The sequence below is a fragment of the Crinia signifera genome, chromosome 6 (assembly GCF_055691185.1).
Source record: "Crinia signifera chromosome 6, ASM5569118v1, whole genome shotgun sequence".
Classification (NCBI taxonomy): Eukaryota; Metazoa; Chordata; class Amphibia; order Anura; family Myobatrachidae; genus Crinia; species Crinia signifera.
The window spans coordinates 271,246,907-271,259,349 of NC_139222.1; the positions used below are offsets into that span (position 1 = coordinate 271,246,907).

A 12,443-nucleotide genomic window follows, 5' to 3' on the forward strand; every position below is an offset into this window, starting at 1 on the left:
TTAACGATGAAAGTATCGATATGCAACAGGTCGACAGAAACAAAAGGTTGGCGTGTGCTAGGTCGACATGCAATAGGTTGAAATTAACAAAAGGTTGACACAAGTAAATGCCGACATGACAATGGCCGACACCTGAAACTGGTCAACATGATATATATTTTTTTAAATCATACTTTAGCATCCAAGTGTAACGTGCTGAGAGAATTGGATTTGGGTGTGGTATTTGGTTTCCGTGCAGGGAAAATACTGATTGCTTTATTTTTACACTGCAATATAGATCTCACTTTGAAGTAAAACCCCACCCAAATCTCTAACTCTCTCTGCACAAGTAACATCTGCCCCACCTGCAGTGCACATGGTTTTGTCCATTTGAGAAGGAATTTGCCTTTGCGAGTGAACCAGATTAAGTACCAAGGCTCGAGGGTATGCAGTATACTAATTGAGGAACTATGTCGACAGGTGTCGGCATTGACACAAAAAATGAAGTACTCATGTTGACCTTTTTCATGTACAGTATTGACCTTCTCCATGACCTTTTGTTTGGTTCGACCTGTTGACCTGGTCGACCTACTGTATGTGTGTCAGCATTTTTCTGCGTAGACCTCAACATTTTGCCTTTATCAACCTTTTGTTGTCGACCTATTGACTGTCTACCTAGACACGTCCCCACCCCCAACTCACGCTTTTGGCACTAGATGTGGTCGGAGAATGACAGCCATTGGTCTGTGTGTAGGGACTGTGCAGCTCGGAGCGGCAGGATTAGCTCCTGTGTCAGCAGCCAGCTGCATCCCCCATAACACTGGCCATTCTGTCAGATGAGATTAACACACACACAATTCTACACAGAACTGTGCGGAGCATCCAAATGGGCTGCAGCTGGGAGCACGGGACATAGAGGCAGGGAAAGCTGGAATGTGGGGATACCAGGCAGGCCCAATAGATGGGAATTATGTTGTATTAGCAAATAAATATAAATGTAGGATTCTCTAAATGCGGTGTAAATATGGAGTTGCCCAGTATTTGCCCTGTATAAAAACAAGTGTGAAATTTGTGCCCCTTGCAAGCTCGGCACCTGGGCAAATCAGACTGTTCATATTGTATGTTGATTTCTTTAATAATCTGGTTATTGGGGTGATTAATATTGGCTCCGTTAGCTGTGAAATAGCTGCTTACCGAGCGCTGAGAAGCCCCCGGCACCGCCAATTCCCCTCGGTACCATGTTCGCTATCAGATCCCCTCGCATGCGCCCGCTGGCATCGAATGATTTCTCCTTCCTACGGAAATAAAATTTCGTTAAAACTGACTTTTATTTCCTTTGCAAATTGCCAAAGATGAAGCAGGCGCTGACATCCTGCGCCGTCAGTCGCCCGCCCCCGGCAGGCTTCGGGTCACCAGGCTTCGGGTGTCCAGCGTTTTCATGTGGACACCCATAAATCGCTGGGCATTCCCATGGTCCAGCGCCGTTTCCTCCCCTGGACCTCCCTCCCCGCAAGTGTGTAACTCGATGAAGCTGTTCGGTGCCAGGGCTTGCACATGTGCAGTAATGGTCATGCGCAAACCCCCCTGCACCCAGGAGCCCATGTGTACCACCCCACACATAGAGAATCATGACTATTCAGGGGCCCCTGTGCCTGCTGGGTATTCCTTGGAGGCTGACGCGTGTCCCTTGCCTTCTTGTTCTTCAATCCCATTGACCATGATGTCGGCCAGAGATTGACTCGTAGGCCTGACCACCCACTGTGTGTGTCACTTATCTGAGGAGGTTTCTATGTCGTTGAGGTCCGTCTGTGGAGGTTGGTGGCACCGTTGGTGTGTCTGGCCCCTGATCAGCATTCTGTACAGCTCCCTCCTTGTCTGCAGGATCCTTGTTTGGCTCCGTTGGTCCCTACAACGCTGCATATGAAGACCTAAGGGTTCATAGAAATCAGATAGGGGGCCCGCCCTGAGAGTTTGACAGAGACCTCCAAGCCGCAACCACCCATTACAACCACACATAGGAAACCCTCTAGCACTGTGGGCCAATTCCCTCGCTCACACTTTGAACGGCCTGTTATTAATAGCTCAGTCATCTTCCCCGTCCTCAATCTTGGCGTGATGCACAATCTCTTCCAGAACACAATGGATTGTGCGTCTCTAGGGCCGAGCATTACAATAAACACATGGAACAAGTCTTCATAAATCAATATCTGAGGAACAATTCATTTTATAGACTGGTTGTTTCATTTAGTATAAAGAGCTCCAAAAAAAAAAAAAAAGATCATTGTTATTAATTATTAATTAAAATATGACATTTTCCAGAAAACAAAAATAAAATCAGATTTAGGATACACATATACGTTTCATATAACAGCGATATGAGCCTGATTCAGTATGGATTGTAGTTAGCTATAACCCACAGCAGTAGGCCGCAGGAGGCCGCACAGAACAGAGCAAAGCCACCAGGTCCTGCCCCGTGATGCAAAGGCAAAATTCTCTAAGCTTCAAAAAGTGATAAAATGGAAAGTGATAAACAGCCAGCCAATCAGCTCCTACCTGCCATGTCACAGACTGTGTTTGAAAAATGTCAGGTAGGAGCTGATTGGCTGTTCATCACTCTCTATTTTATCACTTTTGAAGCTTAGAGAATCTGGCCCATTGCGTGTACACACTAGGGGACATATGTGTTAAGCTTGAGAAGTGATAAAATGGAGAGTGATGAACCACCAGCCAATCAGTTCCTAACTGCCACGTCATAGGCTGGGTTTAAAAAAATGTAAGGTAAGAGCTGATTGGCTGGTGGCTTGTCACTCTCCATTTTATCACTTTTCAAGGCTTAGTACATCTCGCCCTAGATGAGACAGTAAAAGCCCTTTCTGAGCGATATCGTTTACTATATCCTCTAGAGCAGTGATTTTCAACCTTTTTCAAGCCGCGGCACACCAGACAAGACTTTAAAATTGCCAAGGCACACCAACAGTTTTTAATCAAATATAAGACAAGTAATAACAAATATTGACATATATATATATATATATATATATATATTATGTTGATATCTGTTATTATTTCCTTTAAAATTAGTTTATTATAGTACATAGTACATTATACATATGCCCCACACCGTCATGCCCATTATACATATGCCCCACACTGTACCGCTTATTATACATATGCCGCACACAGAGATGCCCATTATACATATGCCACACACCGAGATGCCCATTATACATAAGGCCCACACAGAAATGCCCATTATACATATGCCCCATACCGACATGCCCATTATACATAAGGCCCACACAGAAATGCCCATTATACATATGCCCCACACCGACATGCCCATTATACATAAGGCCCACACAGAAATGTCCATTATACATATGCCCCACACCGACATGCCCATTATACATAAGGCCCACACAGATATGCCCATTATACAAATGCCCCACACCGACTTGCCCATTATACATATGCCCCACACTGTACCTCTTATTATACATATGCCACACACAGAGATGCCCATTATACATAAGGCCCACACAGAAATGCCCATTATACATAATGCCCACACAGAGGTGCCCAATATACATAAGGCCAACACAGAGATGCCCATTATACATAAGGCCAACACAGAGATGCCCATTATACATAAGGCCCACACAGAGATGCCCATGTAGCCCACACAGAGATGCCCATACCTGGAGCTGCTCGCCTGAGAGATCTCCAATAGGCAGGCAGGCGGAGGGAGGAGACAGAGAGTGGATCCTGGGGGTGCTTGCCGCGCTTCAGACAGGAGGGCGCCGCGGCCTGGGTGGGAAATAGGATGATGCTGGAGCCGTCCAGAGTGTGCCTCGGCGGGTGGGGGGGCGGGCACCATGGATGATGCGCGCTGACACTGACGTCAGGCGCACACATCCATTGGAGTAGAGCGGGCGGGCGGGCGGTCGGCGTGAGTCTCGGCGGGTGGGGGGGCGGGCACCATGGATGATGCGCGCTGACACTGACGTCTGGCGCGCACATCCATTGGAGTAGGGCGGGCGGCTGCGGGAGGACCTGGGTGTGTCGCCGTGATCAGCTGTCGCGCGGCACACCTGAGGGTTGGCCGCGGCACACTAGTGTGCCGCGGCACACCGGTTGAAAAACCCTGCTCTAGAGTACAGTATATCCTCTCGTGCTACATACACATCTAGAAAACCACCCGTGTCTATGTAATTCCCATGTTGTGCAGGGATGAGACGGTGTGCTGGATTTGTGAACCTGTATGTCACATGTCTTCAACCTGTGGCCCTCCAGATGTTGTAGAACTACATGTCCCAGCATGCCCTGACAATTTTGGCACGATCTCATAGGAAAAAATGTGGCAATGCATGTTGGAACATGTAGTTTCACAACATCTGGAAAACCACAGGTTGAAGACCCATGCTGTATGTCATGGTCTGTGCACAGGACAGACGCTGACAAACAGCACCGGTTCCACGGGTAGGTCATACTCTGCACACACGGAATCACGATTAAAACGACCGAAAAAGACTGGGAATGATTATGCAGATTCACTAAATCCAGAAAAGCCTATTTTTATACTGGCGAATACACACGACATTCAGTACTAATAATATTACTGTTACCATGCGTTTATTATTTCGCCTCTGTTTTAGCATTAGTCCATGATAGAATTTGGCAACAGCGGTAAGATCTGAAGAACAGAACGTGCAATGTCTAACGCTGGGGTCGTAACCCGCGGCTGTTTACAGGTAGAACGTGAATCCTGTAGTACACGGTATATAACAATAGTGATCTAAATATCCATCTGCCGCACAGACGCTGCCATCAGTCCTCATTTAAGCAGATTACACATTGAATTAAGCATCGTCTTTTATTTGTTCCCTAGGTGTCACGTTTCTGACCTTTTCCAGAACTGAGCAGGCACGGTTATAGAATAATTGTTCTGGGAATAGTGCCTGCTAATTGAACAATTACTGCGCGAGTGTGTGCGCGCACATTGGTGTGTGTGTGTGTGTGTTATTGTACAGTGCATGAGGGTGCTGCAGGCTCGGGGTGTTACAGAAAATAGCTCATTTGCCCTTAAAACAAGAACATGGTCCAAGTATATTCACACTCACAAACATTCCCCCCCCCCCCAATCTCAGTGAGAGCTTTATGGCAATAACATACAGTATACAAGCTGGTTAGGATATGATCACAGGATGCTCACGCACCTTCCCAACCGTGTAGTATAAGCAGATCTTCTGCACAATAGCAAAGCAATAAGTGCCGCACTGGTAGCAACTGCTGGCAGCCGCTCTGCAGCGCTAACAGGAAGGACTAGACGGAGGAATAACAGCACAGTGGAGTCCAGTTCAAGTGTTGGGGACCCCATCAGATATTGGGCCTTATTTTGATTCATTCGGTTCTCCGTGCGACCGATGTTTAGTGTCTGTGCAAGCGCAGGGACGTTTCTGCACATGTGCAGACACAGGGTGCGTGCATCCACGGCGAACTTTCGGTTTGCCGGGCAGCAGTATCAAAGGCGCTGTCATTATTCTTGTATTCCTTTTGTTGCAACTCTAACATGTTAGATGTGGGCACAGCTGCTACACAAGTGACATAGATGGATTCTCTCCACCGCAGTGCAATGGTTCCGCTACCACGGCACTACGGTGAGTTCTCCTTTCTCACAACTGAAGGTCGACATACGTTAGGTAGACCACTGAAGGTCCACAGGGCTTAGGTCAAAATGTGGCCCTCCAGGTGTTGTGAAACTACACCTCCCAGCATGCCTTGCCATAGTTTTAACATTCTATAATAGAAAAACTGTGGAAGGCATGATGGGACTTGTAGTTTCATGACAGCTGGAGGGCCATAGTTTGGACATGCCTGTCTTAGGTCGACAACCTAAATAGGTAGACGTGGCTAAATTCGACAGGGACGGAAGGTCGACACAAGCATTAGGTCCACAATGGGAAGGTCGACAGTCAAAATGTCAACATGCGTTTTTCAGGGGGTTCTTTTTTAAGCCAACATGTGCCGACAGGTGGTGTTTCACGCCCTACCATCCACTACGGCGGGGCAGGCGAATATAATAGTGTGGCGAGCGCCCGAAGCCTGGCGAGTGCTGAGAGCCATGCGAGGGAAACAGTATACACCATTCGCACTCCTATAGTGTGTGTGTGTGTTCTTGAAAACCGTACAGTGAAAGTAACGTGCTCCTCAGCCGACTGTCCCGCATCGCCCCCGCCGCAGCATAAATTTCCCACGATTCGCATATTTTTGGAGGGTGGGGAGAGGCTAAAGATGCAAATCGCACCATTTGGCCCCGCCTCCTCCTCGTAAACATGCGAACTGCAGGATTTGCTGTACTGGGGGCGGGACTTGATGACGTCTACATCAGGCCCCACCCCCCAAAGTGCTGCGGACAGTCCCCTCTCCGGGCTTCTCCCAGAGAGTAGACCGTAAAAGTAGGAACCCTGGACTGAACCACATAACCAACACTCCCCTAGGATCCATGTTTTATTTCCATGCTGCCAGTGACAGACAGCTGCACTTGTTTCATGTCTGCATGAAGGCTCAGTGCTAGGAGTCACCTTCTGGGCAGGTACCAAATATTTGAGAGCATGAATCAATCATTGGCTGCTCTCTGTGTCTCGTCGTGCTGTAGACGTGACCTCTCTCAATGAGATACAGCTGCTGTAACGTGCACATAACTTTGATAATACACATTGCTACCCGAGTACCACAATGCAAGCTGAGCGTGCTGTACAAGCAGATGCTCAATGTCACATAGAACACAGCTGGAATCACAGGCTCCTCTCCACAACACTTCCCAGACCAAAGTCATTTGGACTTTGGGCCCGATTCAGACCTGACTGCTGCTGTGCGAATTCACACAGCGGCCGATTATCGATATATTGCGTATGGGCCGCAGTGCGCGTGTTATCAATTATATACAATGTTTGATGAAACTTCCAACTTCCAGACAGCACACGTACAGTACATCCCACTGTATGCTGGGAAGCGCAATAAAGAGTGTGGAACCTTAGGTCGACATTGGAAAAGTCGACATGCATTATGTAGACCACACAAAAGGTCGACAGGGTCATTAGGTCAACATTGGGAAGGTCTACAGTCAAAAAGGTCGACATGACATGGGGTTTTTCACTTTTCTTTGTCCCGAGTGTCAACACAGTCGACATGGACACAGTGTTGGTTCACTGCGTCCCCTCACTGCACTCGCCATGCTTCGGGCACAGTGCCGCTCTACGCTTGGCACACTATTCTATCTCCACACCCTAGAGGATGGTTGGGGCATGAAATAACAGCTGTCGGCACATGTCGGCTCAAAAAAAGTGAAAAACGCAGGTCCACCTTTTGACCTTCCCAATTTCGACCAAATACTTGTGTCAACCTAATGATCCTGTCAACCTAAAGCCATGTCGACCTTTTGAGTGTATCAACCTAATTCCTGTCGATCTTCAGTGGTCAACGTAATCTATGTCAACCTTTTCAATGTCGACCTATGCTGCAATGAAGAGCAATAACAACAACGAAACGCAGTAACCAAATCTACAGCTAAGTCGACTCCAGGCAGAGTAATTGCTAGTATTCTACTAATTATACCTATTTCACTAATTGAATATCGGAATTGATACTGATAATTAAGTCATGATTGATATATTGACCCAGAAGAAAAAGCCACACAGTTTTATCCAATAACGCAACCTAGTTACAATGCAGCCAGGAGGTCACTGAAAAAAACCTGTAAAATAAAAGAGGGATCAGCAGTATCCTTTATTGCTTTAGGACCGGTCTAATAAACATGAGCATCTGCAGTGGTATTTTGGTCTTCAAAAGACCATTATTATTAGGGTCCCAATAATCTATTTCTATGAAGCCAAAGGGAATCATCGCTAAGCAGTTGTTTTGTATCAGGTACTGTGGCAGATGTATTAAGCCTGGAGAAGAGATAGACTGGAGATGAGGTAAAAGGAGATAAAGCAGCAACCAATGAACTGTGTTTGTCAGTGACAGTTGGGAGTTGATTGGCTGGTGCTTTATCTCCAGTTTATCTCTCTTCCAGGCTTAATATATCTGCCCCACTGTCGGCTTTTTAAATTCCGCAGCCGGTACAGCCAATGAGCAGCTCCCCGATATCATATACACCAGGTATATAAACACCACTGAAATCCAACTGTCAGTGTTACTTCTAGTGCTGGGAACTACAGTATTTATGAAGATTATCTCAATTTATCACAACTCAACCTCATACACTTAAGGTGCCCATACACTAGTAAGATTTATCTTCAGATCTGGCTGGTTGGAACAAAAACATGGTTATGGATCAGTGACAGTTTGTCAGTTTTCCAGCATTTCCAAGCAAATGGTCAACTGTCATTTGCTCTCATCCATAACCATGTTTTTGTTCCAATCAGACAAATCTGCAGATAAATCTGCGTGTGTGGGACTGTAGCATGAGCCAATTTATCAAGCTATGTTTTTGGTGTCTAGCTAATGACATCTCAGCATGGCATTTGGTATACCCCGCAATGGGGCGAGGCTTTGCTGAATCCATGTTTTCGGACATTGGGGTTAATTCAGCATGTACTGTATCGCAAATTTTCAAAGTTGCAGTTTACTGCGAGGAGTAGCTCAAATAGGAAGAACACCCACCCTACGTAAATTTAGGAATGAATTGCAAATTGATCACTAACCGGCATCGACTCGCAAATCCACACGCAATTCCTGAACCATCAATAGGACTTTGCTGCCTGTGCAAAACTGAGTAACTCTCACCCTGAGGTCCATACACACTGGGCGATTTTGCCCAGCGTGTATGGACAGCGATGATCGTTTTCATCGCTGGGGGAAAGCGGCTCAGTGCATACACACACTGAGCCGCTTCCCCCTGTCCAGTGCCGACAGCGGGGGGCAGACGGCTTTGCATAGCGCATCGCAAGAACAGTAAGGGCACATATTTCCCTGGGAATGCCATATAAAATGCGGATGACCACGCCCATGTGCAAATCATGTATTCTAACAACAGGCTCCAGCGCTAGCTAGCTGCGTGTGATTGGATGCTGGTGAATACACCGCTGACGCTGACTTGCGACAGTTGACTCCTGGCCTATTCCCGCTCTTACAACTTGCCTCAGTACTGCGGAACACCTGTGGCCATCTTTGCCGGAGTCCCCTCCCCCAACCTTTAAGGGTCAAGTTAACAGTTCTAATCCTTATGTGACAAGGGAAAAGCTGCTCACAATTCCGTATTAAAGCATATGTAGCAGTCATAAATTGGAGTATTGACATATAGAGATATATATGGATAGAACAGGCTTAATGGCTGATTAAGCCAGAAGACAGAAAACACAATGGTGCCCTAATGTGTGAACGCATTATAGATGAGCTAATCCATACAACCTGGGGTGTAATTAGTTTGCTAAAAGCATTGCTTGCTCTCTTGCAGGGTTGTGGGAGGCTGAACCGGTGAACCCCATAACTTTAACAGCTGCCGAGTGCATCGAGCGCCTGAATTCTAGGAACGCCAATATTTCAAATCGAGAGCTTCGGAATGCATATACCAATTCTACTGGGAGCATAAAGGCACACGGGAGACCGACTGTAAGTCATATGTGTGTGTGCACATATTTCAGTTCATGGTAAATAAGACTTGACTGCATACACCCATTCCAAAGCCAAGAAATACTGCGAAACAAGAAGACTTTCTACTGTCAATAAGGCAGAGATAACTAGTCTTGTCCACAGCATCACCCGAGTCCCCTATATCATAATCTGTGACAGTCAATAAACAAGGCACAGCGTATTACGTCAGCTCAGTCCTGCTAGAGAGCAGCAGAGTACCAATATATAATACGGCGTTACTCTGTGCTCTACAGTATAGTGCCTGAGAGCAGGCCTGCACATATGCTTGACCAGTGGCCAGATGTACAGTATCAAGCTTCAAAAAGTGATAAAATGCAGAGTGCTAAACAGCCAGCCAATCAGCTCCTACCTGCCATGTTACAGACTGTGTTTGACAAATAACAGTATGGAGCTGATTAGCTGGTTGTTTACCACTCTCCACTTTAACACTTTTTGAAGCTTGGTACATCCGGCCCCAGGGCCGGAACTAAGATATTCGTCACCGGGGGGGCAAGGCAGTAATTTGGCTTCTCTCCGTTTCCACCCACCCCCCTGCATGCATTTATATCACATCCAGCACATAGGACATGCAAGCCCCAACCACCCCCCTAGTTGCGACCCTTGCTTGACCTATGGCCTTGTTCCGTAAAATATAAGTTGGGTCTACTTCAGGCATGTCCAAACTATGGCCCTCCAGCTGTCGTGAAACTACAAGTCCCATCATGCCTTGCCACAGTTTTGCTGTTTAGGAATGCTAAAACTATGGCAAGGCATGCTGGGAAGTGTAGTTTCACAACAGCTGGAGGGCCACAGTTTGGATATGCCTGGTCTGCTTCATTTCCACGTGCCATAAACTCACTGTACAGGTCCAGGACTTTTAGCATCATTACTAAACCAGTAAAACCGAAGATACTATTAAGCTGATGTAGACATTATCCTGACTGACGGATTCTCAACAATATTGACATAATATTTGAAATCGCTTATACCCAAACGAGTGTACCCATATAGATAACCGTACATACAATGCCCACAAAGCGATCTATAAACACAACCCGACTGGCAAACACAGGTGTTCGTATTTTCTCACTATATACACAAAAACACATGCCACAGGGCCACATGTGTCACTACCACGGAGCCACGGAAGGCAATAATCACTTGATCTCTTCCTTTCTCCCATACACAGCCAAGTTGGCGCGGAATTGTTGGCTGCAATTTTGAAGAAAGAAAAAAACACAAAGACTCCCCCTGGGAATATCAATATTATACACTGTGCAAACTTTGCATTCCCCGATGCCAGCTATGCCAGCCATGCCAGCCAGCCGCATTCAGCTGACGCTCTGAAAACAAAATCAATTCTAATTACACAGATTCTCACCTTTTTCTCCAAAACAAATAGACACCTGTTCCCACACAAGCTGAGCTGTTCGCACATAAACAGGTCTGCCTGGGAAAACTTGTGTGTGGTTGGGCAGGGGTGAGAGCCAGGAGGTGGTCATGGGCGAGAGCCAGGAGCTGGGCATGGGAACTGTTCCCTGGCACATTTGGGAGAGCATGGCAGCCCCCACTCCCCCCTTCCTCCTCTTTCCACCCCATTCTTTTCAATGGGAACACATCCTGCTGAATGGCTTGCTCCAGGAGCTGTCCAGCACTGACAATGCTGACTTGTCCCCATGTCCCATCTGGGATGAAAGGTCTTTAAATACAGGGGAAATAAGACAGTGGGGTTTAAATGGAGAGGAGTTCTATACCCTGGCAGGCAGTGCTTGCCGTCTGCTCGGAGAAGGGCCACACCACAGATTTATTATTAGGCGATGTGCATGTCAGGGTCATCTCTAGGAGATCTGAGCTCAGCTCCCCGCATGCAGTCACTTCCTATCCCATCGCCCTGTGCAGCATCCTAAGGCTGAGCTCCCGGTGCAGCCGCTCTCTCTCCCCCTGCAGCCATGTGATAGGGACCCGGGGATTCTCCTGCTCTACCCCCAGACAAAGGATGCAGAGAGCTGCGGGAAACTTACCCCTGCTGCCGGCGTCCCTGCTACTCCGATCCAGATCCTCTGCTGGTCTGTGATGGGATCCCCAGCACCAGCTGGATGCATCCAAGCCGTGTGATCTCCTATCCGGCAGCACTGGCCACTCTGCTGGCTGCTGCTCTGCACTGTCACGTTGTACAGAGCTGATAGATTCCCAGGGATGGATGAGTTGTTTGTGTGTGTGCCTGTGCCTGTGTCTGTGTGTGTGTGTGTGTGCCTGTGTCTGTGTGTGTGTGCTGACTTTCACTGCCTCTCTATGCACAGACAGGGAGCTGGCATGTCCTTCCTTTCCAGTGTCCCTGGCATTTAGGGGCTGATGCCACCAGAGACCTCAGTAGGGCTGCAGCAGGTACTTGCACACTTCTTCAGCTGGGACCTGAGTGAGCTGTGGAGAGCAAGAGGGAACCAGCCGGGATGTGCAGGCTGTAAGGGGAAGCAGTAGGTCTGTACATATAGGGTTAACCAGGGGCTCACGTGAATGTGTCAGCTGGCTGTCTACCACTACAACATATATATATATATGTGTGTATATATAGTGTGTATATATATATATATATATATATATATATATATATACACACTATATATACACACACACACACACACACATATATATATACATATATATACACTCACACACATACATTTATATATATATATATACTATGGCCCTTATTCTGGTTCATTTTCTTGGACGCGATTTTGCACAGGGGACGATGTTTTGCTTATGCGCAGCAGAATTTCTGTGCATGAGTATGCGCTGGGTGCGTGCGAAATCTGGTCGCCGAGTGCACC

General features: G+C 47.1%; 1 protein-coding gene across 2 annotated transcripts in view; it reads right to left on the minus strand.

Moving 5' to 3' along the window:
• Positions 1-12,052, minus strand: part of ZMAT4 (zinc finger matrin-type 4) — a 307,125-nt gene extending 295,073 nt beyond the window's left edge. The window contains exon 1 of one of the 2 annotated variants that reach the window (XM_083149591.1): positions 11,634-12,052. In XM_083149591.1, the coding sequence (XP_083005717.1) occupies positions 11,634-11,714 (81 nt within the window). In that variant the 5' untranslated portion in view covers positions 11,715-12,052. Of the gene's footprint in view, positions 1-10,993; positions 11,201-11,633 lie in introns of those variants that run through there. The other variant, XM_083149592.1, reaches the window with a different exon arrangement.
• Between the last annotated feature and the right edge of the window lie 391 nt (positions 12,053-12,443).